The following is a 24,716-nucleotide window of genomic DNA, read 5'->3' on the forward strand; positions in this document are numbered from 1 at the left end:
CTTTTACGTCACACAGAACAATTTTTAATTCAATTTTTCAATTTATTCGAGTTCTAGTTATTTTCATAATCACTTTGTAAATAGTCAACCTTGTTGATACAAATGTTCATTAAACAATTGCGGATAATTTTGTTAACAAATTACAACAGGATGTACTCGAATTTGTGTTTTCACATATTTCTTCACTGTGACGATATCGAAGACTTTAAAAATTAAGAAAAAGAAAATATTTGATATTATAGAGAGATTTTCAATGTTTAATTTAAAATGTTTCATTTTATTTGAAATGAATAAATAGAAATGCAAGAGGACAATACAATTGAGCGTCATGAATCAAGAAGTTTTTGTTTTTTCTTTCTTCTTTTATTTATTTTTTTTTTTTTTTTAACATTTCTAACGATAGTTATATTATAGCAAGCTCTAATAGAAAAATACAATGGAACGCGTTTGGGTCGTTGATCCCAATTCTAACTTTCACCTACTATTATTTCGCTTTTCTCGCGGAAACGATGTAGAAATAATGCTAATATCTGATTAGTTTTAATCGAACATCTCCGTACACGTTTGTACTTTTTATTTATTTGCATGTTAATAGAAGTCATAGATTGTGTGAGTAAGAGAGAGATAGAAAAAGAAAATGGTTGTCACACACATGTTGCAAGATCAAATTACTAAATTAGAATTACAACGTACCGTAATAAAATCTTTGGAAATATAAAATAATGTAATAAATTACTATGAAAACTTAAATTTATCATTAATCATTTATTTATAATAATAAATATATCATAATTAATTTTATATTATTATATTAATTATTTTTATAATTTTATATTATTTTTTTTTTTAATATGCACCGTACCCCTAAATACAAAATAATTAAAAAATAAAATATAAAAAATAAGTAAAATGTCCTTGTGAAATTAAAGATAGAGAAAATATATATTTAAGAACACTTGTATTAAAGAAAATCGAACGTTTAGGTAATCGATCAATCGCAACATCTCAACTCATGCGTTTCAATGAATCTTATCTCTGTCTCTCTCTTATTCCCTTTCTTTTATTATATATAATATTGAATGCAATTTTCTGGAGATTGGTTAGAACGTTTCACCGAAGTACGAGAAGAACACGAAATATAAAATAAGTGGGGGGTTTGATCTAAAAGAGATTTACATAGTCAATATATAAAGCCATTCGAATTGGTTGGCCAGTATCATTTTGATAGAAAGTAATAATAGATCGTTCGAACTAGAATTGAGAATCGATTTATTTCAAATTTGATTATTCCGATACGGCAGGTAGATGATCTACATTTAAGGATGATCGATTTTAAGGTAAGTCGATATATTCATTTTATTTTTTTTTTTATTATTTTTAATTAATTGATTAATATTATCAAACTTATAATATTTCAAATTTAATTAATTTATATATTAAAATTAAATTAATATTTCAAATTTATTAGTTAGTATTATTTTTAGAAAATAAATATTAAATATATATTTAAATAATTAGTGAACATTTTTTTAAATATTCTTCTGGCTAATAATTAATGTTGAAATTTTTAATGTAGAAAATACTGGTGTATTTTATTTCAATGCATAAAAAGTAAAAACAGGAATTATTGTAGAAAATACTCAATATATAGTGTGTGTTATTTATTTAGATATTAAATATAAAATGTTTAATATTAGTGCTATTTATTTAAATATAAATTAGTAAATCTTTCAAATTATTTATTAATAAGGTTACACATTGATACGGAATAGATAGTAATATTTTATTATAAATGTTAACTATTATATTTCATATATTGACTATTTTTTTTCATTAATCTATGTAATACTAATTATTTATTTAAAATTTTCAATAAAAATATTTAAATAAATAGTAACCGTTCTACAAATCTTTTTTGTTCATTAATTCTTTATTAATAATCTATATTACACCTTTTTTGCAGATTTATTTGATAATCGCTTTATCATTAAGTGAAGTAATATCGATAGATTTGAAATATGAATATTTCAAGGATTCATTGATATCAGATAAATCGGAAACTGACCTTTATCCAGAATCCTCGGATTTAATTGGAATAAAAAAGATTCCCAAAGAAGATAAACATTTAAAAAAAACAATATTACCCCCTTATCCTATAATAGATAAAGATAGTGCCAAATACAAGGATATAGTTTTAAAATCAGGTTTACCTTATTGTCAGGAAATCAAAATTCATTCTAACAATGATCAAACTAATAAGGATACTTGTTACAAATGTAAGGATGTAAAAACTGGTAATACTTATGATTACTGTACTCACAATTCGAATAAGGACGAAAATAATTCGGAATATTTGACACCTCGAAAACGAAGATCAAATTCAAATATCGAAAATCGTGAATCACCGTCCTCGAAAACATCCTTGGATAATGGCAAATTAAAAATTGCTGCCTCCGAACGCGTCGAGGATTTAAAGGATCGTCCGAATTTTGATCGAAAGTTTGAAAACCCGTACAGATTTAGTGACGAAATTTTTACCGAGGCTAGCGAATATATTCCTGATAAGTATAAAAAAAATCATGAAAATTGTGAGAAAGTATTAAAGGATTCAATGATTTGTATGGTTTGCAAGGATATGAAAAGTAAAGCCAAGTATGAGCAATGTTCCTACGTAGCAAAACCTAATGAAAAATCTTATGCTTATAGCAAGTCAAAGTTATTTGGAAAAAGGGACGATGAGGACCCAGAACCGGATGAAAAATTAAAGGTAGTATAATAAATAAATATATATATTTATTTCATATTATATTACTATATAAAATTATTAATATATTATATTAATTAATTAAGTCAAAAGTTTATAAATATTTAGTTAGGTTAAAAGAGTTTTTTGTTTATTTAAAAGATTAATAACTTTTTGTTAAAATTTTTCATAATTTGAATTTGTAAATATAAAACTAGATCAATAGTTACATTATTTAAAACAAACATTGGTCGAAAATATTTGATGAAAGTGTAAATAATTTGTTTAAATTTACCATATCATTTTTATTCTTTTCATCCCTTTGTATTTATCAGATGTAAAAATAGTCTAAAATTCAGAATTTTATTATTTCTCGTTTATTTTTGATTTAAGGTTGATCCAGAAAAAAAATATTACGAATCATCGTATCCAAGTGAAAGGTATGAAAGATCACAGGTGAAAGTGAGAAACGATGAGGAAACTGATAGAGACGAAGAAAAAGAATCATCGACCGATTGCAAAAAGATTGAAAAAGATGGTAAAATCTGTACCATTTGTAAGGATCCTAAAACTGGTGGTAATTACGAGAAATGTTCTTACGCGTATCAACCTAAAGATAAGATATACAAATTCAGTAGATCCAGTAGATTCGGTTATCCCGAAAATTCGTCAAAAAAATCATCGAGTACGAAAAAGGAAGAGGAAGATGAAGAATCCGATCGTCCTATCGAATCCAAATATTCGGATTATTCGAAAGATTATAATTTACCTGACGAATCTAAAAGTTATTACGATAAATCATCCGATTCCGACGATAAAAAGAATTCGTACGATAATTTACCTGATTATTATACAAGCCCGTCGGAATATAAATCGGAGTCTGAAATAAATTCGGAAAAAATAGATCAATCCAATTGCAAAACTATCGAAAAGGATTCGATGACATGTAAGGTTTGCAAGGATCCTAAAAGTGGTGATAATTTTGAACAATGTTCTTACGCTTATAATCCGAAAGATAAAGTTTACGCGTATACCAAAGGTAATTCTTATGGTAGTCCTACGAAATCAGACGACAATCAGGAAGAATCCAAAGGTTATGACGTTCAGGAAAATATAAGAAAAATTATTAAAACGCCATATAATAAACCTTACGATAAGGTTTACGATAAAAATGAAGATTACAACGAGAAGGAAGCATATCCATCGGAAAATTCTGAACGTTTGATATTCGAACCGTCGAATTTGAAGGCAGCAGCAGATGCAACTAAGGCAGCTATAGATGAGACTAAAAGAAAACTTAACGAAGATACTTACTTCGATGGTAAAAAAAAAAAGGCCGACATAGAGAAAGTTTTGAAAGAATTTCAAAATGAGGATCGTAAGAATTGTAAGAAAGTAATGAAGGATAAAATGACGTGTTATCAGTGCACAGACGAGAAGGATTTTCGAAAGGAAGAATGTATGTTCGTAGGTGACCAAGAACAACCAGATAACATTAATAATAATAGTAACGACAGATTTACGTATCGCGAGGTTAAACAATTTAAGATTGATCCTGATAACAAATCATCGAGTTCGAGTTTGAGTAAGAGTCAATTAAAAAAGAAAACAGAAATTCTCGAACCGATACCATCGGCGAGTGAAGATTCTTACGTGACAAAATTAAAACCCGTTGAAAGTGTTGAAAAAACAACGGAGGAAGAAAAATTAGACGAGGTTGAACCTTACGAATATGTTGCCGAAACTCAACCCATTTATGACAAGAGTCTGGGATTAACATTACCAGCGTTTATGTTAACAAAATCGGAACACGAGCAAGAATTTGATGATATGGTTGCATCTAGTAGAATTTAATCTAATTTAACGAATCAATTGATTTTATTTCATATTATTCATTATTTCAATTCTAATAAGATCAATATATTATTGTTATTTAGTTCGTAAAGATACATTTTTTTTTCTGATAAGATATTACCTAGTTTATAATAAATTTATTGTTACTTAACTACCTACTTTCTCTCTCTCTCTTTCTCTTTCTTTCTATCTTGTAACGACAAAAGGAGCAGATTTTTTTATTACATCAGAAGTATTGTTTCGCATGACTGATCATAAGTTCGTTCGTGCGAATCTTGATTGTGCCAATCGAACTGGTTTTCTTTTTTACCTATAATACTATAATAAATATTCTCGAAAGATTGGCGTCAATAATTTTTCTTACGTTACAAGAGATCAGATTTGAATTCGTGGTATATCTAAAAATTGAAATCTTTTGTCAAAGTTAAATTTTCTCATTGAGAAATTCGTCTGAAGAAAAATTGAATTATGTTATCGTACACGTAAGTAGATTTAATTTGTCACACACTTCATATTTAAATCAACCTCTCTCGTATAGTTTTTTTTCTTTTCTATTTATTTTTTGTATTTTTTTAAGCACTTTCTATACACGCTTTCGCATCATTCACGGCAACAGGAACTTTTGGACGAGCCGAGGAGACAACGCCAGACATGCAAGAATTTCCTTTGATGTACGAATTACTTGATGCTACATTACCACTACTTTTAACGTTTTCGGCAGTACTTTGAAGACTTCTGATAGTACCGTTAGCTTTGCCTATGGCAAGCGAAATGCAACTTTGCATTTGAAATATATTACTTGAATAACAATTAGGGAATATGCTGTCCAGTGCTGAGAGAAGTTGTCTGGCGACCTAGATAAATGTATAATTAATCAAATTAAATTATTATATATATATTAATAAAAATGATAATAATTATTCTCAGATATTGCTCTTTTTTTTTGAAGTTATACTTCTTTTGGCGCGTTTATAGAAAAATGTGATGAGAGTGATTTTTTTCGGAGCGACACAGAAAATCGATACCATGAAGTTTGTCGGGTATTTACGATGCGCGGCAAACCGATTTCAAATTTACGGCATGAAGTTAGACGTTTTTTTCTCAAGCGGGTAACCCATCCATGTACTAATTCGTACTCAGCGCTGCTTGACTTAAAATAATCGAGCGGGAAATAGTTCTATCACCGCGCCATGACAGTTGACGCATAAAGTAATTCAATATATTTCCCTTATATTTAGTGTGGACTGATATCTATATTTTTATATATTTTTTTTTATTCTTTCTTATATATATAATATATCCGATCGATTGAAAATATGTTTCCTTTCTTTCTTTTTTTTTTTTTTTTCAAGTAATTTTTGAAGTTTTTGAGGTTATATTCGTTATAGTACGCCAAGAAGTATAACTTTTTACGTGCGTACATAAGTACACACACTAGTTTTTTCTTTCTTTCTTTCTTTCTTTTTTAAGCCAATGCAACATATCATTCATACTTACACCAATGGTAGCATCCATGTTATTTTGTGCTGGTACAATACCCTGTTTGGCATTACTCACACACGCATCTAACGAAGCGAATGAACTTAAACTAATTTCTCTAAGGGCAAGTCTTCCAGATTCTAAACAACGATCGGCATCTTTGCCTTGTTCTTTGGCAGCGTTCACAGCATCCTGGAATGAAAACGAAAATGATTAATAAATAAATAGATTGAAATTAAGATCCGAGAGTGTTTTTTTGTGTTTTTAAAATTAAATTATTTATTTTAAAATACTTACACGAAGTTCTTTCATTGCAGGATTCGTCAGGTCATTTATTGATTGCATGGAATTGATTTTACTATTGGAAAGTTTAACGCCCAAATCAAATTCTAGGTTTCTTTTCGATCTTTCTAGATCACTGATCACTCTATTGACATTTCCTTTTGATTGTTGCAAACGAGCTTTTAATACTTCTAAAGATTCTGCTTGAACGTTGCTAATCTGTAATATATATAATTTATGATACAAAAATATTAAAGAAATTCATATTGATAATTATATAATTTTATTTATATATGTATATATATAAAATATATTTTTTTACGTATACGTGTTTATGAATATTTTATATTAGTATATTAATTTATGTCATATTTATATGCATATTATATGCGCGTGTTTTTATTATTTTAATAATATTAATTAATAATATATACACACTGAGATATATAAATATATATATATACAAAAAAAAACAGAAAAAAATAAGAAAGAATAATTATGAATAATTATTTTTCTTTTCTTTTTGTTTAATAATAATAATAAATAAATAAAAAGAAATAAAACTATTCTTTTACCTGAACGATGCAAAAAGCAACGACGAGACAAATTATTAAATTATTCATTGTTAAATAATTTTGGTATCAAAATATGCGACACACAATCGACAAATTAAAATTGCGATTAATACTGATACTCTTTGAAACACTGTAAACAGCTGAATGAAATTAGAAACACGTCGGTTATCGTTTATAAAGACGGAATATCGTATTTGCGTATGTGAATGAGGATGATCGTGTGAGAAAGAGGAATATGGAGTGGGGAAGGAAAGCAGATAACTCTTTCGCAGAAATACGTAAGCAGGTATTTACACATATGCAAATATGTGTGTATGTGTGTATGTTTTTTCCAGCTCCCAGTCCCCTCACCGCTGTACGAGCAGGAATCCCCGTAAATTTTATCATATGGAAAATCCACAAGCAAATAAGCAATTAACCAATGTAGAATGGTTATTGAAACTGTAACGGTAAAAGAATCCAAGGTCTTACGATAAGAAAGACATAGTTGTTTATTTAATAACTGTTTCTTCGTCTACATATTTATCTTCTGCTATAATAGTTTAATGAGTTCATTTTATAACAGTAACCATATTGAATATGATTAAATAACTTGTTTTTAATCGAACGTTTCCAGTTCATAGTTGAATGCCCCTAACGATAACCAATCTAATCGATCAAATATAAAACAAATAAATGATTTAGGATCGTTTATACTTTTTTAAGTAATCTTATTATCGTGAAAGACCAAAATATATTTTGATTTATTTTCATACATTAATATTTCGGACATGCACTAAGTGAGCACATGAATCTTGACATTCTCCAATTTTCGGTCTTTCACGGTAACGGATATAATCTTAATTGTAAGAAAAAAATGTGTTCTTTGTGATACACGAACGAATAAAGACAACTTTTTAAATCACGTGCAGCTTTCTAACCTTATTATGAAAATACTTCATTTTAAATAAATTCTTTACAAATATCAAAAGTGAGATTAAATGTTTATATTATTATATACAAAATATGAGTATGTATTAAGATTATAGTAATATCTATATATACTAGATAACTTTTGAATAAAGTTTCAAATGATCTATTGTTTAACATTTTGATCTTATTTTTGAACGTAAAATACGATCACAACGTTTGTACGAAAAAAATCTCAGACATATTGTATAATTAATATTTAATTTATATTTAAATTTATATAAAAATATAGAGAGTTATATGTGATTAAAATCTAAGTTTAGGGACAAGCATGAATGATTTTTCTTCTCGGTCAGTTATAATTGATCAATACAATAATTTCTTTTTTTTTTAATGAATTTATCAATATTTTTATCAAACTCAATTATCAACGAGATAATAATTGATCAACGTAAAACTTGATCAAATGAATTGTTTTCAGTATCGTTATCATTTTATAATATAAATAAATATATCCCCCCAGAAATTCTAGAAATTGCGATTGTAACACGGAAGAGACTGACTCATAATCTTTTTCTCGGAAATAATCGGAAAAAGAAGAATAAAATTTTATCGTATAATAAAAAAAAAAAATAACGTCAAGATAATAATATTAATAATAAGAAAAAATGTTGTTTGAAATCAATTCAGATTACAGACACCTGATTATTAAAACTATATATAAATAAATCACATCACACCTATCCAATATTGCCAAAATGTTTGATATTTTTTTACCGATGAATTAATTACAGAGAAATTACTTCGATAAATAATGGTTTGAAAATATTACATAATGATAGAAGACATAAAAAGGAAAGGGTTTATCGTCGGGCATTTAATAAATTTTTTTCTACCAGTTAATCAGACAAATTATTTAATTTGTTTCCAAAAAAACTTTTTTATTTTTGCTTTTAGTTATATTTCTTAATAATGATAAGTTACAAAGTTTATAATAGTGATAAGCTTTATGATTACTTTTGTTTTTCCGATAAAAATATAAGAAACAATTAATAATTGTTAATACAATTTTCAGCATCGACTAGAACCTTTAATGCATGTTCCCGAGCTTCGGTGACAACATCGTGATAACAAGAGATACCGTGAAGATAACCTTGATCGGAAGCACTGTCCCCAGTTGTTTTTATGGAATCTGAGATTGATTCAAAATTTTTAATGCGTACCTCAAGTTTTTTGATTTTTTTATTGGCACAATGTAATTTTATTTTTGGCAGACGACTATGACAATCTAGGAAGATACGATTTAATTCTGTCGTTAGTGTCTCACCAGTCTGCAAAAAAGAACACGATAAATATGTTGATCAATTGTTTATTCATAAATAAATAAACAAATTTCAGATCAAAACAAAAACAATCAAACAAATATGACAATACAACCGTACAGAAATGATTTCGTCGATATTGGTTTGAACTTGTTCAACAAATTTTGTGGCTTCTTTGCTGCATTTGTTTAATGAAGCATAACTATTGATGTTTATTGTTCTCATAGCTATTTGACTCATTTCATAACATTTAGTTGGATTCTTCCCGTGTATTTTTGAATTGTTGACCAATACCTGAATTATTATTATTTACAAAAAACAAAAAAAAGGAAATAATATTGTATTTACGATATTCAACATTATTTATCTTAATATATATTTATTATATATTATTATATATATAATAATAATATTTTGTTAATAAAATATAACACAAATAGTATAATAAATAATAGTATAAAAAAATAGTTTTTAATACTTTGTATTACTTCAATAATATTTATTTTACAAAAAATTGTATATATCTTTGGTAATTTATTTTTTTATTATTCATTATACTATCAATAATATTAATTATAATATACTTACGATAATCTTTTCCAACAAAACATTATTAAAGCAACGAATAGTTTTTACATTATCTTCCTGCAGTGGAACGATTTTACTGTTGAAATTAAATTGCAGGCTTTTTCTATATCTATTAATATCCCTAATCTCATCTTCGATTTTCACTTTAGTTTTATTGATCTCTTCTTCGACAAGCTTCAAACTTTCTTCGACCTTCTCTTTCACTGAGTGAGTACTTACTCGATTAAAATATAATACTACTGTCAATAAAAATATTGTGATCTTCATTTTGATGTATTTCAATCTTCGAGAGACTTAAATAAGTGATTTAACTTTAATAAGAAAATCTATGATTCTAAAACTCCCAGTTCAGTTTTATAAATCCTCTGTGGTTTTTCAAAATCGAACATATTTGTCAAATATTATTGAAAGATAAGCACGGATTAAGTGCCATGGTTACTAAGTAATTTTTCTCTGAAATCGGACCGTTTTGTTTTTTATTGATTTTTATCAAATAATAGTCTTTCTTGATCGTTTCTTCTTTTACTTTTTTTTCCTTTACTTATTTATTCCATTAAACACATTTTGAAGATTATTATCTTCAAAGAGGAATTTAATCAATTAGAAAACGGGTTACAATTTGTTATTTTTATCGTATCTTATCAATTTTGAATTATATATTTATAAGTCTAGAATTTTTTTTATAGGAACGTTCATCTTTCTTATCATTGTGTGAAACAATCTCATATTGTTAGTCATATAAAAAATCACTTTGATTAATTAAACGACACAGTAAAGTTTCGATTATCTGAATTTCAGTAATCCGAATGACCATCCCAAATATAAAATGAGTCACTTAAGTATGTACGTGTTATTCAACTATATATTTAACAATATTAATCTTATGAAACACGTACCCCCCCCCGTTGCTTCAAATGCCCGAGCATACGTTCCTGAATTTGTTAAAAATTATTTGAAGTAATTATTAAAATAATTTGCTCACTGAATATTTAACTAGTACATTTAAATAATTTACATAGTTAAATAACTAAAGAAAACGATTTTTCTTACGATTTAATATTACGTTTGGGTATTTTTGAATTTGTATGCTCCCAGAAGCTCATATGATATGAAATAAATAACAAAAATATTCCCAAAAATTCAATATTTAACATTAAACCTACCTACTAAAAAAAACATATATCTTAATATAGAAGAAAATGTTACCCAATTGTATAATGAAGATACTATTTTCTTTTATTTAGTAATGAATAATCAACATTTTCGGCATTTTTTGCGCATTTTTTACAAATTACCGTATTTTAACAAATTAAAGGAAGTGTTAAATTTATTGTTAATAAGACAATATTAAATAATATCCAAAAATATTCTTATGTATAATAAGTACTGTATGTATAGGAGGGTTAAAAAGAACTTAATCCATCATTTGAAAGATTAAAAAGTTCAAGCTTGTCGACGCATAGGATAAAGTAGGAATCTACTTATCGACAGCAGGCCGATACACCCGTCCAGTAATAATTAGTAATAAATATCACTACTAGATGGTGCAAGAGGTCATAAAAATATCCTTCCAAAAACAGTTCTTTACACTTCTATTACTGAATTAATCTTATGCTGAAAAAAAGGAAAATGAAAATGAAATTTAAATAATTTCTACTTGTTTAGTGTGGTATCTGTAAGAATATAAAAGTTATTAAAAAACATTATAAAGTAATTAGTTTCTGTACATTAAATGGATAAAAGGAACAAAGGAGAAAAAGGAATAAGGATATGATATTAATTAGGGATTCAAAAGAAACTAATTACAATTATAATGTTTATAGTAAGCGGTCTTTGGCTAGATTTTACTTGCAATGGAATGTTTAACATATAAAATGTGTTGAACATTATACTGAAAGTAAAATACCATTGCCCAGGTCTAACCACGAGGAGGTAACCGCTTCTGAAGACCCGGGATGTGCATCCTGAAGATGTCCCCATCCGAATTAAATTGAAACCATAGAAAATGATCACCCCGAGAAGGTTTTTTAATGAGCCCCACTCTTAGGCCCCACCCTAAGAGTTTTATTCGGAAAATCTTTGTAATTATTATCGAGAAGGAAGAGAAAAGTGAGAAACCAAATAACAAAATGATAATAGAGAAGTTAAACATGAATAGAATTGAAATAACATGGAACCTGTGAACGAATGAAATACATCAAAAATACATTAAAAATAATTATTACATGCCTGCGATGCTAAGGGGAGAAGAATAAATAGATTAAATTTATACATTTAATTATTATAATAATAATTTCCTTATACAATCCGTTACTATAATTAAGTCCTCGTCTGGTCTTCTTCTGGTCCTCCTCTGGTCCTCCTCCTATTAAATCTGCAACAAAAAAAAGGGCAATGGAAGAAGGAGAAAAGAGGGCCTGGAAACGAACCTGAAAAAGAAAAGATAAGATTATTTTAGATTTGCAAAATGCAATGAATGATCCATGGTATCTATAGAAAATTTGGCTGGTCCTCTTCTGGTCCTCGGCTGGTCCTCGGTTGGTCCTTTTCTGATCCTCGGTTGGTCCTCCTCCTATTAAATCTGCAACAAAAAAAAAGGGGAATGGAAGAAGGAGAAAAGAGTACCTGTAAAACATGAAAATGCATTGATAATGATTTTTCTCACGAGAGTGCGATGCAATATTAAAGTAAAAAACATATTAAAATACTACCGTTTATTATACCTCAGTCCACTTCTGGTCCCCCTTTCACCTCTTCTTGAAAAGAATTTTGCATCCTCTCCATAATTCATTCTGCCAACAAAATATTAAAAATAGGATCGTTTGGTGGGGGGGGGGTGGAGGAAAATTCTAGGTAAGGACATGATTCTATCCTTGGGAGTAAGATAGAATCATGGCTCGCGTGGGCAGGGTCGCATCCCTGAAGTAGATTCCTTCTTAGCAAAGAAAGAATCTACCCGCTACCCATTAAAAAAATACTGGAAACGAACCTAAAACAGAAAACAGAACAACCAATGAATGCATCGAATGCATATTCCTTTTCTAGATCAAAATCCAATACTTACAAATGCATTGGAATTAATCGGATCCTGAAACAAAATAAAACGAAAATTAATTAAATATATAATATAATAATTAAATAAATCTTGATACCTAAAACAATAAAAGGACATTAAAAAACATTATAAGATAATTAGTTTCTACGAATGAAATGAAAATGAAAAGTGGGGAAACTGTATGTAATAGGAAATTAGAAAATGATATGATATTGGAGCGGGAATTCGGGAATGTATTGTACTCTATCATGATTTTAAAGTATTTTCTATCTTTTTAATGAAATATCATTTATAAAATCAAATTTTCTTAATACTCGATTTATTTTAAGGAAAAATTATGTTTGGTCTTTGGTGGGTGCATGGCAAATCCAACGATGGTCACCTGTAACAAAAAGCAAACTACTTTAATTATTACCATTCTTAATAACCATTATAAATTATTGACGAGCAAAACAAAAAAATAAAACAATAAAAATATCAAATGACCAACGAGCTATTCTCAAAAAATTCAACCATGCTGTTGAATTTGAAAATAACTCATTAAGTCTGTAGTTGCCCTCTTGAGCCACAATTAAGTGGGGGCCTCTTCGGCTTTTAGCCTCTTCTTTCTTCAAGCCTACTGTCGGACATTCCCTACGTGCGAGCACGAAAAGAATCTTTGACCAAAAACGTCAATCGTTCCAAAAAGTATTCGCATAATTTGGCATATTACAACGATTAATGATATAGAATTAGAATCGTCCCTGATTCTATATATAAAAAAAACCTAACCGACCCTAACACAACCCTGAAAAAGAAAAATGTGATTAGTAAAACATCCTGAGCTTTTTACATAAAATAATTATTACCTTTTGGTCGAGAGATATCTCATCGCCGAAAGGAATATTATTAACCATGTAAAGTATCGATTCTATTCTAATACCAAACCGTTATAATATGCCAAATTATGGTCGTACAATTTAGAAACGACTTAAAGACATTTTCACCCAATTATTCTCAACTGCTTATTACACTAATATAAATGAAATACATTTCACATTACAATATATATGAAATAATTCCATTTATTTTCTTTCATCATACATTTATGCAAATAATTCCGATGTTCGTTAAGGGGGTGACTCTATTTATTAATTATTACAAAATGCATTCGCGTTTCCCGTTAGCTATCCTAGCTCGTGGACAATCAACGAACTTAAAGTTCATCGACTGTGCACATATTACACGAGCACATTTAATCGAATGTCCGAGCAGTTAATTATGCTAATCGATGACCTAATAACACTTCGCACTTTTACTATCGAGTAATATAATCGAATTGAAATAAAAATAATACTAAAAATGCAATGCATTTCTTTGCAATATTTTTATTTAATTTATTCTTTATATTAAATTATATGAAACATTTCAAAGATTAAATCGCGATAGTGCGAAGTGCTAGTTATAATACTTAAAACTAAGTATCAATTCATCAAAGGTTTTGCGGATTTGATTTCGACTCTATCTCGTTCGAGATAGAATCGAAATAGAAATGAATTTCTTAAATGGTTGCAAATCCCTTTGAATCATGATACATAATGCATATTACAGAATTGTCACAAAAAAGATTTAAAGTCAAGCAAGATAGAATAAAAAGATATAATTTTGTGACAATTCCGTATAAAACCCGGAGGTGGGGACTCGCACTGAAAAGTGCAAGTATGCCACGTGCCATTCCGGGGTCCTACCTACTTATAATTAAAGTTTCACATTCGCTCAAAAAAATACACATGCATACCCACCCACACACTCCACGGTTCTCACACATACCACCAGGGTGCAAAAGCCTAAACTAGAGAGCATGCCCCGGGGCACCTCCGACACCCTAGTTCAAACGCGTTTTCTAAATTTATGGGAGTACGTACCAATTGCTGTAATCGTCTGTCAAGGCTAGTGATTATTGCATAAATGACTAATGCAAAAATACAAGTATAAACTAGTATATATTGCATACTAGTTATATACGAGTATATCATAGTTTCCGCAAATAAATGCGGTAACTCTACTATGCAAAACGATTGTTAAAAAAAAAATTTCGTATCGTACGCGTGACTCTACAAGTTATTTTTATTCAATAACTTTAAAAAATAATAAGCGCGGTATTACGTATCGCGAAACGATGTACAATGCACATTCCTAACCGCACACACATGTGCAATGTACACCGTGCAATCACTAGCACAATGACAGACGCCAAATGGGGGGAGAAAACTTAAAACTAAACCATACTAACCGTTTCTCACCCATACGTGTAACACCTGGGCACACGCATAAATGAGAACGCAGAAAGTATAGGGGGGAGAAACGGGGATTAGTATATTAATTGCTGAAAATCCTAATCTAAGATTTGATTATATATAAAAATGTTCTCTCATTAATCTAAGCGGGCTATGACTCTACAAGTCATTTATAATGACTTTTAAAAAGATTTTAAGAATTTAAAAAAAATAATAAAAATCTCGGACGACTCTTTCGTTAAATGGCTGTTCTAATGAAAGAACTGGGCTTTGAGCCACCATATAACAGCCAGAGTCTATCCGTCGCGAATGGGTTTGTCTTCTTGCTCATTTTTGATTATATCGAAAAATAAAATCGCGATTAAATAAACTAAGTACGAAGCAATGCATGTAAGACATTTATTACATGCTTTATTGGACGAAATCGAGTAAATTAATACTCGATTTCACCACTACTAAACGCGAACGAAACACGTAATAAAAAAGAAAAGTGCATTAATTAATTGCACTGTTAATTAAATGAATTTAACCGATGAGACAAGAAGACCTATCCTGAACTAATAATATAACATACAATAAAATATACAATTTTCATGAGCAATTTCAAAAAAGGACTAATCCTTTTTTGAAATCACTCATGTGCTCGTCAATAATTTTTTGGAATAATTACAACCAGTAACTCGTGCCGATTGGGACCTTTCATCCTCGGCATGATTGAGCACCGGAGGGACTTTAAATTTTAACTCACGACCTGCTAAATGTTATATTACATATATGTGGCATTTTAAAATAAAATGACGCATGTATGCAATATGAACAATTAGCATTAGAAGTTCTGCGGTGGCTCCAAAACACTCCTACTTCGTAGCAAATGGTCCAGCTGCATCCCTCGTCCATCAGATCCATCGGAGAATTCCTCGATGCACTTTTCCCGCACTCCCGTGACTCTAATATCGCGGTAAACGAATATAAGAAACTATAAAAAGTTTCTTATCGCGAAACCGAAATTTTTTATACGGCGAACAACACTGACTCTACATACGCGTATGATTCGAATTTAATTTACGCCCGGTCACTGACTCTACTTCGCGATTAAAATGTTACTTTAATTATTCGTACAAACACTGATTCTACAATCTAATTCAAAGACTGCATTGCACGCAGTCAATGCAAACACAAAAATTTCACTCCCGATACGCGGTCACTTCACTGATGCACTTCACTGACTCTACTTCGCGAACAGTCTGTACGACTGTTTTAAAATTAAAAAACTATATTTTATACGAACAAACTCTAATGCAATTAACTGCATTGCTCGCAGTTAATTTAATATACAAATCTCAAAAATACGCGAACGAACGCGAAACGCGAAACGCGACCGAATTTTAATTAACGAACGATCGTGCTTCTAATCCGTGATTTTAATAATTATAAACGATCAAACACTCCCGTTACATTGCTTCGCGCACGAATTGCAATGACGTTCTGAAACAGAAAATGAAAAAAACGATTAATATCGTCGTCGTAATCAAAAACTATTGAAAATTTATCATAGAAAATGTTTCATAGAAAAATATACTTACTTCTAATCTTCATTGATGAATGCACGATGGGTCTCCTACCCTTAGGGTGACGATGACCGAATGCACTGACTCTACTTCGCGATAAAAATTGTATTTTTTAATTATTCGTACAAACACTGACTCTACTTCGCGATAAAAATTGTATTTTTTAATTATTCGTACAAACACTGACTCTACTTCGCGATAAAAATTGTATTTTTTAATTATTCGCACAAACACTGACTCTAATTTTTTGCAACTGCATTGCGCGCAGTTCAAAAATCAAACACCAACACTTGCTTACCTTTCTGTAAAGAGAAAATAAGAAAACTATTAGTATCATTGTTACCATTTAAAAATTACAAGTAATTATTAAAGAAATGTTTAATAGAAAAATTATACTTACTTTTATCTTCAGTGATGAATGCCCGATGGGTCTCCTACCCTTAAGATGACGATGCCGTAGACGGTCCAACGAAAATCAGAAACTTACGTGTTTCTTATCGCGACCACGACACTGATTCTAATTTTTACAACTGCATTGCACGCAGTTCAAATATCAAACACTAACACTAACACTTAGCCTTCTGGAAAAAGAAAAAGAAAAATAAAACGATTAGAATCATTGTTATCGTTTAAAAATTACAAGTAATTATTAAAGAAATGTTTAATAGAAAAATTAATTTACCTTTTATCTTCAGTGATGAATGCCCGATGGGTCTCCTACCCTTAGGATGACGATGGCACACGTATAAACCGAATAAAAGAAACTTTCGGAGTTTCTTTACCCGAAAAATTTCCGATTTTTGTTTAACGATGCAAACACTCGAGTACCTCATTGCCTACGCGCTCGATTGCAATGATGTTCTGAAACAGAAAATGAAAAAGAACGATTAATATCTTCGTCGTAATCGAAAACTATTGAAAATTTATCATAGAAAATGTGTGATAGAAAAATTATACTTACTTTTAATCTTCAGTGATGAATGCCCGATGGGTCTCCTACCCTTAGGATGACGATGGGTGGACGGTAACGAAAATAAAAAACTATAAAAAAGTTTTTTATCGAGAACGCGAACGCGAACGCGACCGAGACGTGCTTTACCGACCGCACTGCACGTCAAAAACGTCTGAAAGAATGCACAAGATTAGTGTTCCTAGAAAATAAATCGAGTATTTTAATGTGGGATATAATATGAAGGTAGTATTAAAGGGAAAACAATGTAATGAATTGTAATATGATATTAATTAGGAAAATGAAAGAAACTAATTATCATTATAATGTTAATGGTAAGCGGTCTTTAGCTGGATTTTACTTGCAATGGAATGTTTAACATATAAAATATGTTAAACATTATACTGAAAGTAAAATACCATTGCCCAGGTCTAACCACGAGGAGGTAACCGCTTCTGAAGACCCGGGATGTGCATCCTGAAGATGTCCCCATCCGAATTAAATGGAAACCAAAGAAAATGATTACCCCGAGAACGTTTTTTAATGAGCCCCACTCTTAGGCCCCACCCTAAGAGTTTTATTCGGAAAATCCTTACAAATATTATCGAGAATAAAGAGAAAAGTTTGAATACTGAATAAGAAAATGAAACCGAGAAAGTGCATCTGAATAAAATTCAAGTAACATCAATGATTTTATTAAAAAACAATACACTTTAGTATAATTTCAATATATGCACATACGGAAATTACAAGTTTTACGAATATTTTATATTTAATAATTTTCAATCTACCAAAATTATAATATAATAAAAATAAATGTATATAATTTATGGTTGATCCATGGCATCTGTAAAAATAAAGAAAATACATTAAAAATAACTATCATACATGTGCAATGCTACGAGGAAAACAATAAATGGATTAAAATACTTCATTTATATTGAGAAATAATTATTTTATATTACCGTTTACCATAACTCTGTCCTCTTCTGGTCATCTTCTAATCCACTTTCCTCTCCTCTTGGACGGAATGGTCATATGAAACAATAAACTGATTAAAAATATTCATTTACTTATAGAAATACTTATTTTTTACTACAATTTACCATAACTTAGTCCACTTCTGGTCCATCTTCTAATCCACATCCCCTTCCTCTTGGTCGGAATTGTTATCTGAAACAATAAACGAATTAAAAGAGTTCATTTACTTATAGAAATAATTATATTCTACTACCATTTACCATAACTCAGTCCTCCTAAGGTTCGTTTCCTTCTTCTCTTGGACGGAATTTGGCATCATAGTTTATCCTGCAAAGAAAATATTAAAAGGAATAGGAAAAGAATAGGGAAAAGTAGAACTTTTAAGGTGGAACTTTCCGCGATTTTTGTTTTAAGTGGTTTCCCTCCGATCGGACTAATCCACTGACTCTAATTTTTTTTACGAGAAACCTAGGCTTCACGCAACGATCGACCATTACTCTAACAGCAGACGGTTGAGGCCTGACTAACGGATAGTGACCGAATCGCCAACGCGTGTCGCTTCGGTCCCTATGCTAAATGCATACTTTATGCATATCAAATCGCGAATAAAAAAACAACGCATCTTAATATTTTATATTACGAGGGACCTAGGCTTCACAAGACGACCGACCATCGTGCCAACGGCAGGACCGGTGAGGCCTGACTAACGGATAGCGACCGAATCGACTTGGTGTCGCTTCGGTCCCCATGCTAAATGCATATTTTATACATATCAAATCGCGAATAAAAAACAAATCTAGTAGTTATTCCACCTCAAAAGTTAAGTAAACTCACTTGAATGCATGCTAATTCACGTGAGCATACTTGAAATAAAGGAAAAGAAAGAAAGTGAAAGAAGTAGGGAAGGTATGATAGTTGGTGGGGGAAATTATAGGTAAGGACTACCTGTAAATGTAGAAAAGTTATTAAAAAACATTATAAAGTAATTAGTTTCTGTATAATGAATGGATAGAAGGAATTAAAGAAAAGGAGTAAAGGAATATGATGTCAATTGGAAAGTTAAAAGAAACTAATTACAATTATAATGTTTATTGTAAGCGGTCTTTGGCTAGATTTTACTTGCAATGGAATGTTTAACATATAAAATATGTTAAACATTATATTGAAAGTAAAATACCATTGCCCAGGTCTAACCACGAGGAGGTAACCGCTTCTGAAGACCCGGGATGTGCATCCTGAAGATGTCCCCATCCGAATTAAATTGAAACCATAGAAAATGATCACCCCGAGAACGTTTTTTAATGAGCCCCACTCTTAGGCCCCACCCTAAGAGTTTTATTCGGAAAATTTTACAATTACTATCGATAATGAAGAAAAAATGGAAAACCAAAAAAAAAATGATAAAAGAGTAGTAAAACATGAATGGAATCGAAGTAACATGTAACCCGTGAACAAATAAAATACATTAAATATAAATGTCACACGCGTGTAATGTGCTAAGGGGAGAAGAATAAATAGATTAAAATTATACATGTAATTATACATTTAATTATAAATTTTATTATACAAATAATTATCTTATACTATCCTTTATTATAACTAAGTCCTCGTGCTGTCCTAGTGTGGTCCTCGTGCTGTCCTGGTGTGGTCCTCCTCCTATGTAACCTGCAACAAAAAAACAAAGGGATAGGGAAGAAGTTGAAAAGTATGCTTTTTAAAGTGAAACTTTTTACGTTTTTTTTTTAAGTGGTATCCCACCGGTTGGACTAATCCACTGACTCTAATCTATATTACGAGGAACTTACGCTGCACGTACAGTTTGCCCACCGGTACTATATTTACTGCAGGCTTGAAGAACTTAATCCCTGGGCCCGTCTTACTAATAGCGGTTGTAGACATCCCTTCTAATGCAGTTTCAGTTCGTATGCTACGTGCACATCTATGCTTGCAAAATCGCGAGTTAAAAAAAGCAAAGTAAAATAAAAAAAAATAAAAAAAAAAGGATAGGGCGTTTCACTTTAAAAAGCTAAGGGAGGACATGATTCTATCCTTGGGAAAAGATAGAATCAAGGCTCGCGTGGGCAGGGTCGCATCCCTGAAGTAAATTCCTTCTTAACAAATGGCGCCCTTTGCGAAGAAGAAATCCACCCGCTACCCATTGAATTGTTTCTAAAAAAATCATAAAATTTTAATAAACGTTTGATATTAAATTATATGTAACAATAATTGAAAAACAATCTAAGTATTTGGAGAAGTTTATAATTATGTTATAATGCAAGAACGCAATCAAGCTGAAGACACAGTCATCTAAAATCATAAAAATAAATTCGTATTAAAATTATTTTTTATACAAAATACGGTAATGGGAAAGTATGTAATATTTAAAATAATGTATTAGTGTAATTACAAATTAATTCTAATAAATAGAAATAAAAATTATATAAAGTTCTGATTTTAACATTATTTCAATTTTTATGTAATTGTTTAAACAAATGTAAATTTGTTGTAATGTTCTTGCGCAGTGATGACTTCGGTGGGGAGGGGTAAAATTTTCATCTATTAAAACATAAAATCGAAATTAATTAATATTTAAAGTACGTCAAAAGTTAGATAATGTTTAAATAAATATATATGCGTTTAAACAATCTTAATTATAATAAAATTCATTAAAATATTAAAATAATTGTTAATTAATCGATGCAAGCGTCTATTGTTGTCTAAAAGCTCGGAGTATTTGTTCTGTGATCCCTCCTCTTCGAAATCCACCGTTGATCTGAGTAATTATCCTCTGTTAAAGTTTTTTTGGTGAAAGTTGTTTATGTGACTTTCCGAAAATTGCGCATGTGTATAAAAGAAAATCAATAAAATTAATCAATAAAATTTAATATTATAACGCTCTCATTTTAATATTCTTTTTTTTTGTATAATTGTTTAAACAAATGTACATTTATTGTAATGTTCTTGCGCAGTGATGACTTCGGAGGGAAGGAGTAAAATTTTTATCTAATAAAACACAAAATCAAGATTAATTATTATTCAATGTACGTTAAAAAGTATGTAATGTTTAAATAAATGTACATGGGTTTAAACAATCTTAATTATAATAAGAATTCATTAAAATATTAAAATAATTGTTAATTAATCGATGCAAGCGTCTATTGTTGTCTAAAAGCTCGAAGTATTTGTTCTGTGATCCCTCCTCCTCGAAATTCACCGTTGATCTGAGTCATTGTCTTCTGTTAAAGTTTTTTTGGTGAAAGTTGTTTATGTGACTTTCCGAAAATTGCGCATGTGTAAAAGAAATCAATAAAATTAATCAATAAAATTTAATATTATAACGCTCTCATTTTAATATTCTTTTTTTTTGTATAATTGTTTAAACAAATGTACATTTATTGTAATGTTCTTGCGCAGTGATGACTTCGGAGGGGAGGGGTAAAATTTTCATCTATTATAACATAAAATAGAAATTAATTAATATTCAAAGTACGTCAAAAGTTAGGTAATATTTAAATAAATATATATGCGTTTAAACAATCTTAATTATAATAAGAATTCATTAAAATATTAAAATAATTGTTAATTAATCAATGCAAGCGTCTATTGTTGTCTAAAAGCTCGGAGTATATGTTCTGTGATCCCTCCTCCTCGAAATCCACCGTTGATCTGAGTAATTATCCTCTGTTAAAGTTCTTTTGGTGAAAGTTGTTTACAGGACCTTCCGAACGTTGAGCACGTGTATAAAAAGAATAATAAATCTAATTAAGAAAATTTAAGAATAAAACGTTATGATTTTCGTATTTTTATCTATTTTAAGTAATTATTTTACTGCTTCTGCGCTGTGATGACTTCGGGTGTAAAATTCTGCTGTAACATAAAGAGAGTGCATTATTGCATTATAATAATTGTTAATTAATCGATGCAAGTGTCTATTGTTGCTTAAAAACTCGGAGTATATGTTCTGTTATCCCTCCTCCTCGAAATCCACCGTTGATCTGAGTAATTATCCTCTGTTAAAGTTCTTTTGGTGAAAGTTGTTTACAGGACCTTCCGAACGTTGAGTACGTGTATAAAAAGAATAATAAATCTAATTAAGAAAATTTAAGAATAAAACGTTATGATTTTGTATATTTATCTATTTAAAGTACATATTTTACTGCTTCTGCGCTGTGATGACTTCGGGGGTAAAATTCTGCTGTAACATAAAGAGAGTGCATTAGTGCATTAAAATAATTGTTAATTAATCGATGCAAGTGTCTATTGTTGCTTAAAAACTCGGAGTATATGTTCTGTTATCCCTCCTCCTCAAAATTCGTCGTTAAACTGAGTAGTTGTCATCTATAAAATTTCTTTTATCAAATTTTATTTATATGACTTTCCTAACGTTGCGCATATGTATTAAAGAAAATAATCTATTTAATCAATAAAATTTAAGATTATAACGTTTCTAATTGTATTATTCTTTTAATTTTTATGTAATTGTTTAAACAAATGTACATTTGTTGTAATGTTCTTGCGCAGTGATGACTTCGGTGGGAAGGGGTAAAATTTTCATCTAATAAAACATAAAATCGAAATTAATTAATATTCAAAGTACGTTAAAAAGTATGTAATGTTTAAATAAATGTATATGCGTTTAAACAATCTTAAATATAATGAGAGTGTATTAGAATATTCAAATAATTGTTAATTAATCGTTAGAAGTGTCTATTGTTGTTAAAAAGCTTGGAATATATGATCTGTTAACCGTCTTTCTCGAAATTCACCGTTGAAATGGGCCTTTGTCTTTTATGTAAATACTTTTATTAAAAGTTGTTTATATGACTTTCCGAGCGTTGCGCATGTGTGTAACGAGAATTTTATTTGTAATAAAGAGAAATTAAGGTGTAATCGCTCTGATTTTAGCATTTCTATTATTTTTATATAATTTTTTAACTATAGGTATATTTGTTTTAATGTTCTTGCGCAGTGATGACTTCGGAGAGAAGGGGTAAAATTTTCATCTAATAAAACATAAAATCGAAATTAATTAATATTCAAAGTACGTTAAAAAGTATGTAATGTTTAAATAAATGTATATGCGTTTAAACAATCTTAAATATAATGAGAGTGTATTAGAATATTCAAATAATTGTTAATTAATCGTTTGAAATGTCTATTGTTGTTAAAAAGCTCGGAGAATATGATCTGTTAACCGTCTTTCTCGAAATTCACCTTCACACTGGCACTTTGTCCTCCATGAAAATTCTTTTATTTAATGTTGTTTATATGACTTTCCGAACAAGGAAATTCATATAACAGAAAAAGTCATATAACACCACCACAATGGATCGATAAAAGAATTTTAAATAACTTTCATAGAGGATAATGGGCCAGTCTAACAGTGGATTTCGAAGAGAACGGTATGTAAAACTTATACTCCGTATTTCTAGATTATAATATACATTTCCTCCGATTAATTAGCAATTTTTTTTAGTGTGTTGAACATTCTAATATACTTTATTAATATTTTAAATTATTAAAACTAAAGTACATTTGTTTTAACGTTTTTTGCCATTGATGATTTTGAGATTAAAATTTTCATCTAATAAATTAACAAGTTTATAAACTCCTAATCAATTTTTCCGTATGATTTTCTGCACCATCTGGTGTTTCAAAGGAACACTAATTAAAATTCTCAAATCCTTGGCTGATAAAAACAACGTTATATTTGAATTATTCAAATCAATATAAATGAATATGCATCACATTTATTCATATGTGATGCATTTAAAAAAAAAAAAAGGAAACAAAAATAACGAATAAAGAAAAAAATCATTGTTAATATTCAATATTTATTATCAAATTCAAATCGATTAGAAAGTGTGTGTCGTTAGAATACCGATAGATGGTACTGATGAAAACGCAAGTCCAGTGCCGTCTCAATCCGATCATCTCAGTGCCGGCCCTTTAAGATTGTACAATTTAATCACCTAATTAAACATTATTTCTCAGTGGAAAATTCTTCAGAAGGAGTATGTCAGACGATATTACGTATTCTCATTAACGAATGCAACAATTAGAACAATTCGAAATAAAAAAATAGTGAAGGAATCTTGTAGGAGGAAAAATACGTGAAAATAAATAAAATAATAT

General features: G+C 29.6%; 3 protein-coding genes and 1 long non-coding RNA gene across 4 annotated transcripts; 1 reads left to right on the plus strand and 3 right to left on the minus strand.

Moving 5' to 3' along the window:
• The first annotated feature begins 1,322 nt into the window (after positions 1-1,322).
• On the plus strand, positions 1,323-4,666 carry LOC122520895 (silent chromatin protein ESC1). The gene is made up of 3 exons (XM_043641213.1): positions 1,323-1,337; positions 1,964-2,767; positions 3,137-4,666. Exons 1-3 carry the CDS (start codon positions 1,323-1,325, stop codon positions 4,595-4,597), a joined length of 2,280 nt encoding a protein of 759 aa, XP_043497148.1. The 3' UTR covers positions 4,598-4,666.
• Positions 4,667-5,144: 478 nt separating this feature from the next.
• Positions 5,145-7,077, minus strand: LOC122521117. Its single transcript, XM_043641584.1, has 4 exons — positions 6,934-7,077; positions 6,374-6,577; positions 6,095-6,268; positions 5,145-5,451 (listed from the first exon to the last, which is right to left on the minus strand). Exons 1-4 carry the CDS (start codon positions 6,979-6,981, stop codon positions 5,170-5,172), a joined length of 708 nt encoding a protein of 235 aa, XP_043497519.1. The 5' UTR covers positions 6,982-7,077; the 3' UTR covers positions 5,145-5,169.
• Positions 7,078-8,891: 1,814 nt separating this feature from the next.
• Positions 8,892-10,019, minus strand: LOC122520896. Its single transcript, XM_043641214.1, has 3 exons — positions 9,753-10,019; positions 9,285-9,458; positions 8,892-9,173 (listed from the first exon to the last, which is right to left on the minus strand). Exons 1-3 carry the CDS (start codon positions 10,017-10,019, stop codon positions 8,892-8,894), a joined length of 723 nt encoding a protein of 240 aa, XP_043497149.1.
• An 8,564-nt stretch (positions 10,020-18,583) lies between these two features.
• Positions 18,584-19,270, minus strand: LOC122521118. Its single transcript, XR_006304663.1, has 3 exons — positions 18,842-19,270; positions 18,707-18,773; positions 18,584-18,620 (listed from the first exon to the last, which is right to left on the minus strand). It is a non-coding gene; the product is annotated as an uncharacterized LOC122521118 (long non-coding RNA).
• Positions 19,271-24,716: the final 5,446 nt, after the last annotated feature.

Source organism: Polistes fuscatus, unplaced genomic scaffold (genome assembly GCF_010416935.1).
Source record: "Polistes fuscatus isolate 324 unplaced genomic scaffold, CU_Pfus_HIC Scaffold4, whole genome shotgun sequence".
Lineage (NCBI taxonomy): Eukaryota > Metazoa > Arthropoda > Insecta > Hymenoptera > Vespidae > Polistes > Polistes fuscatus.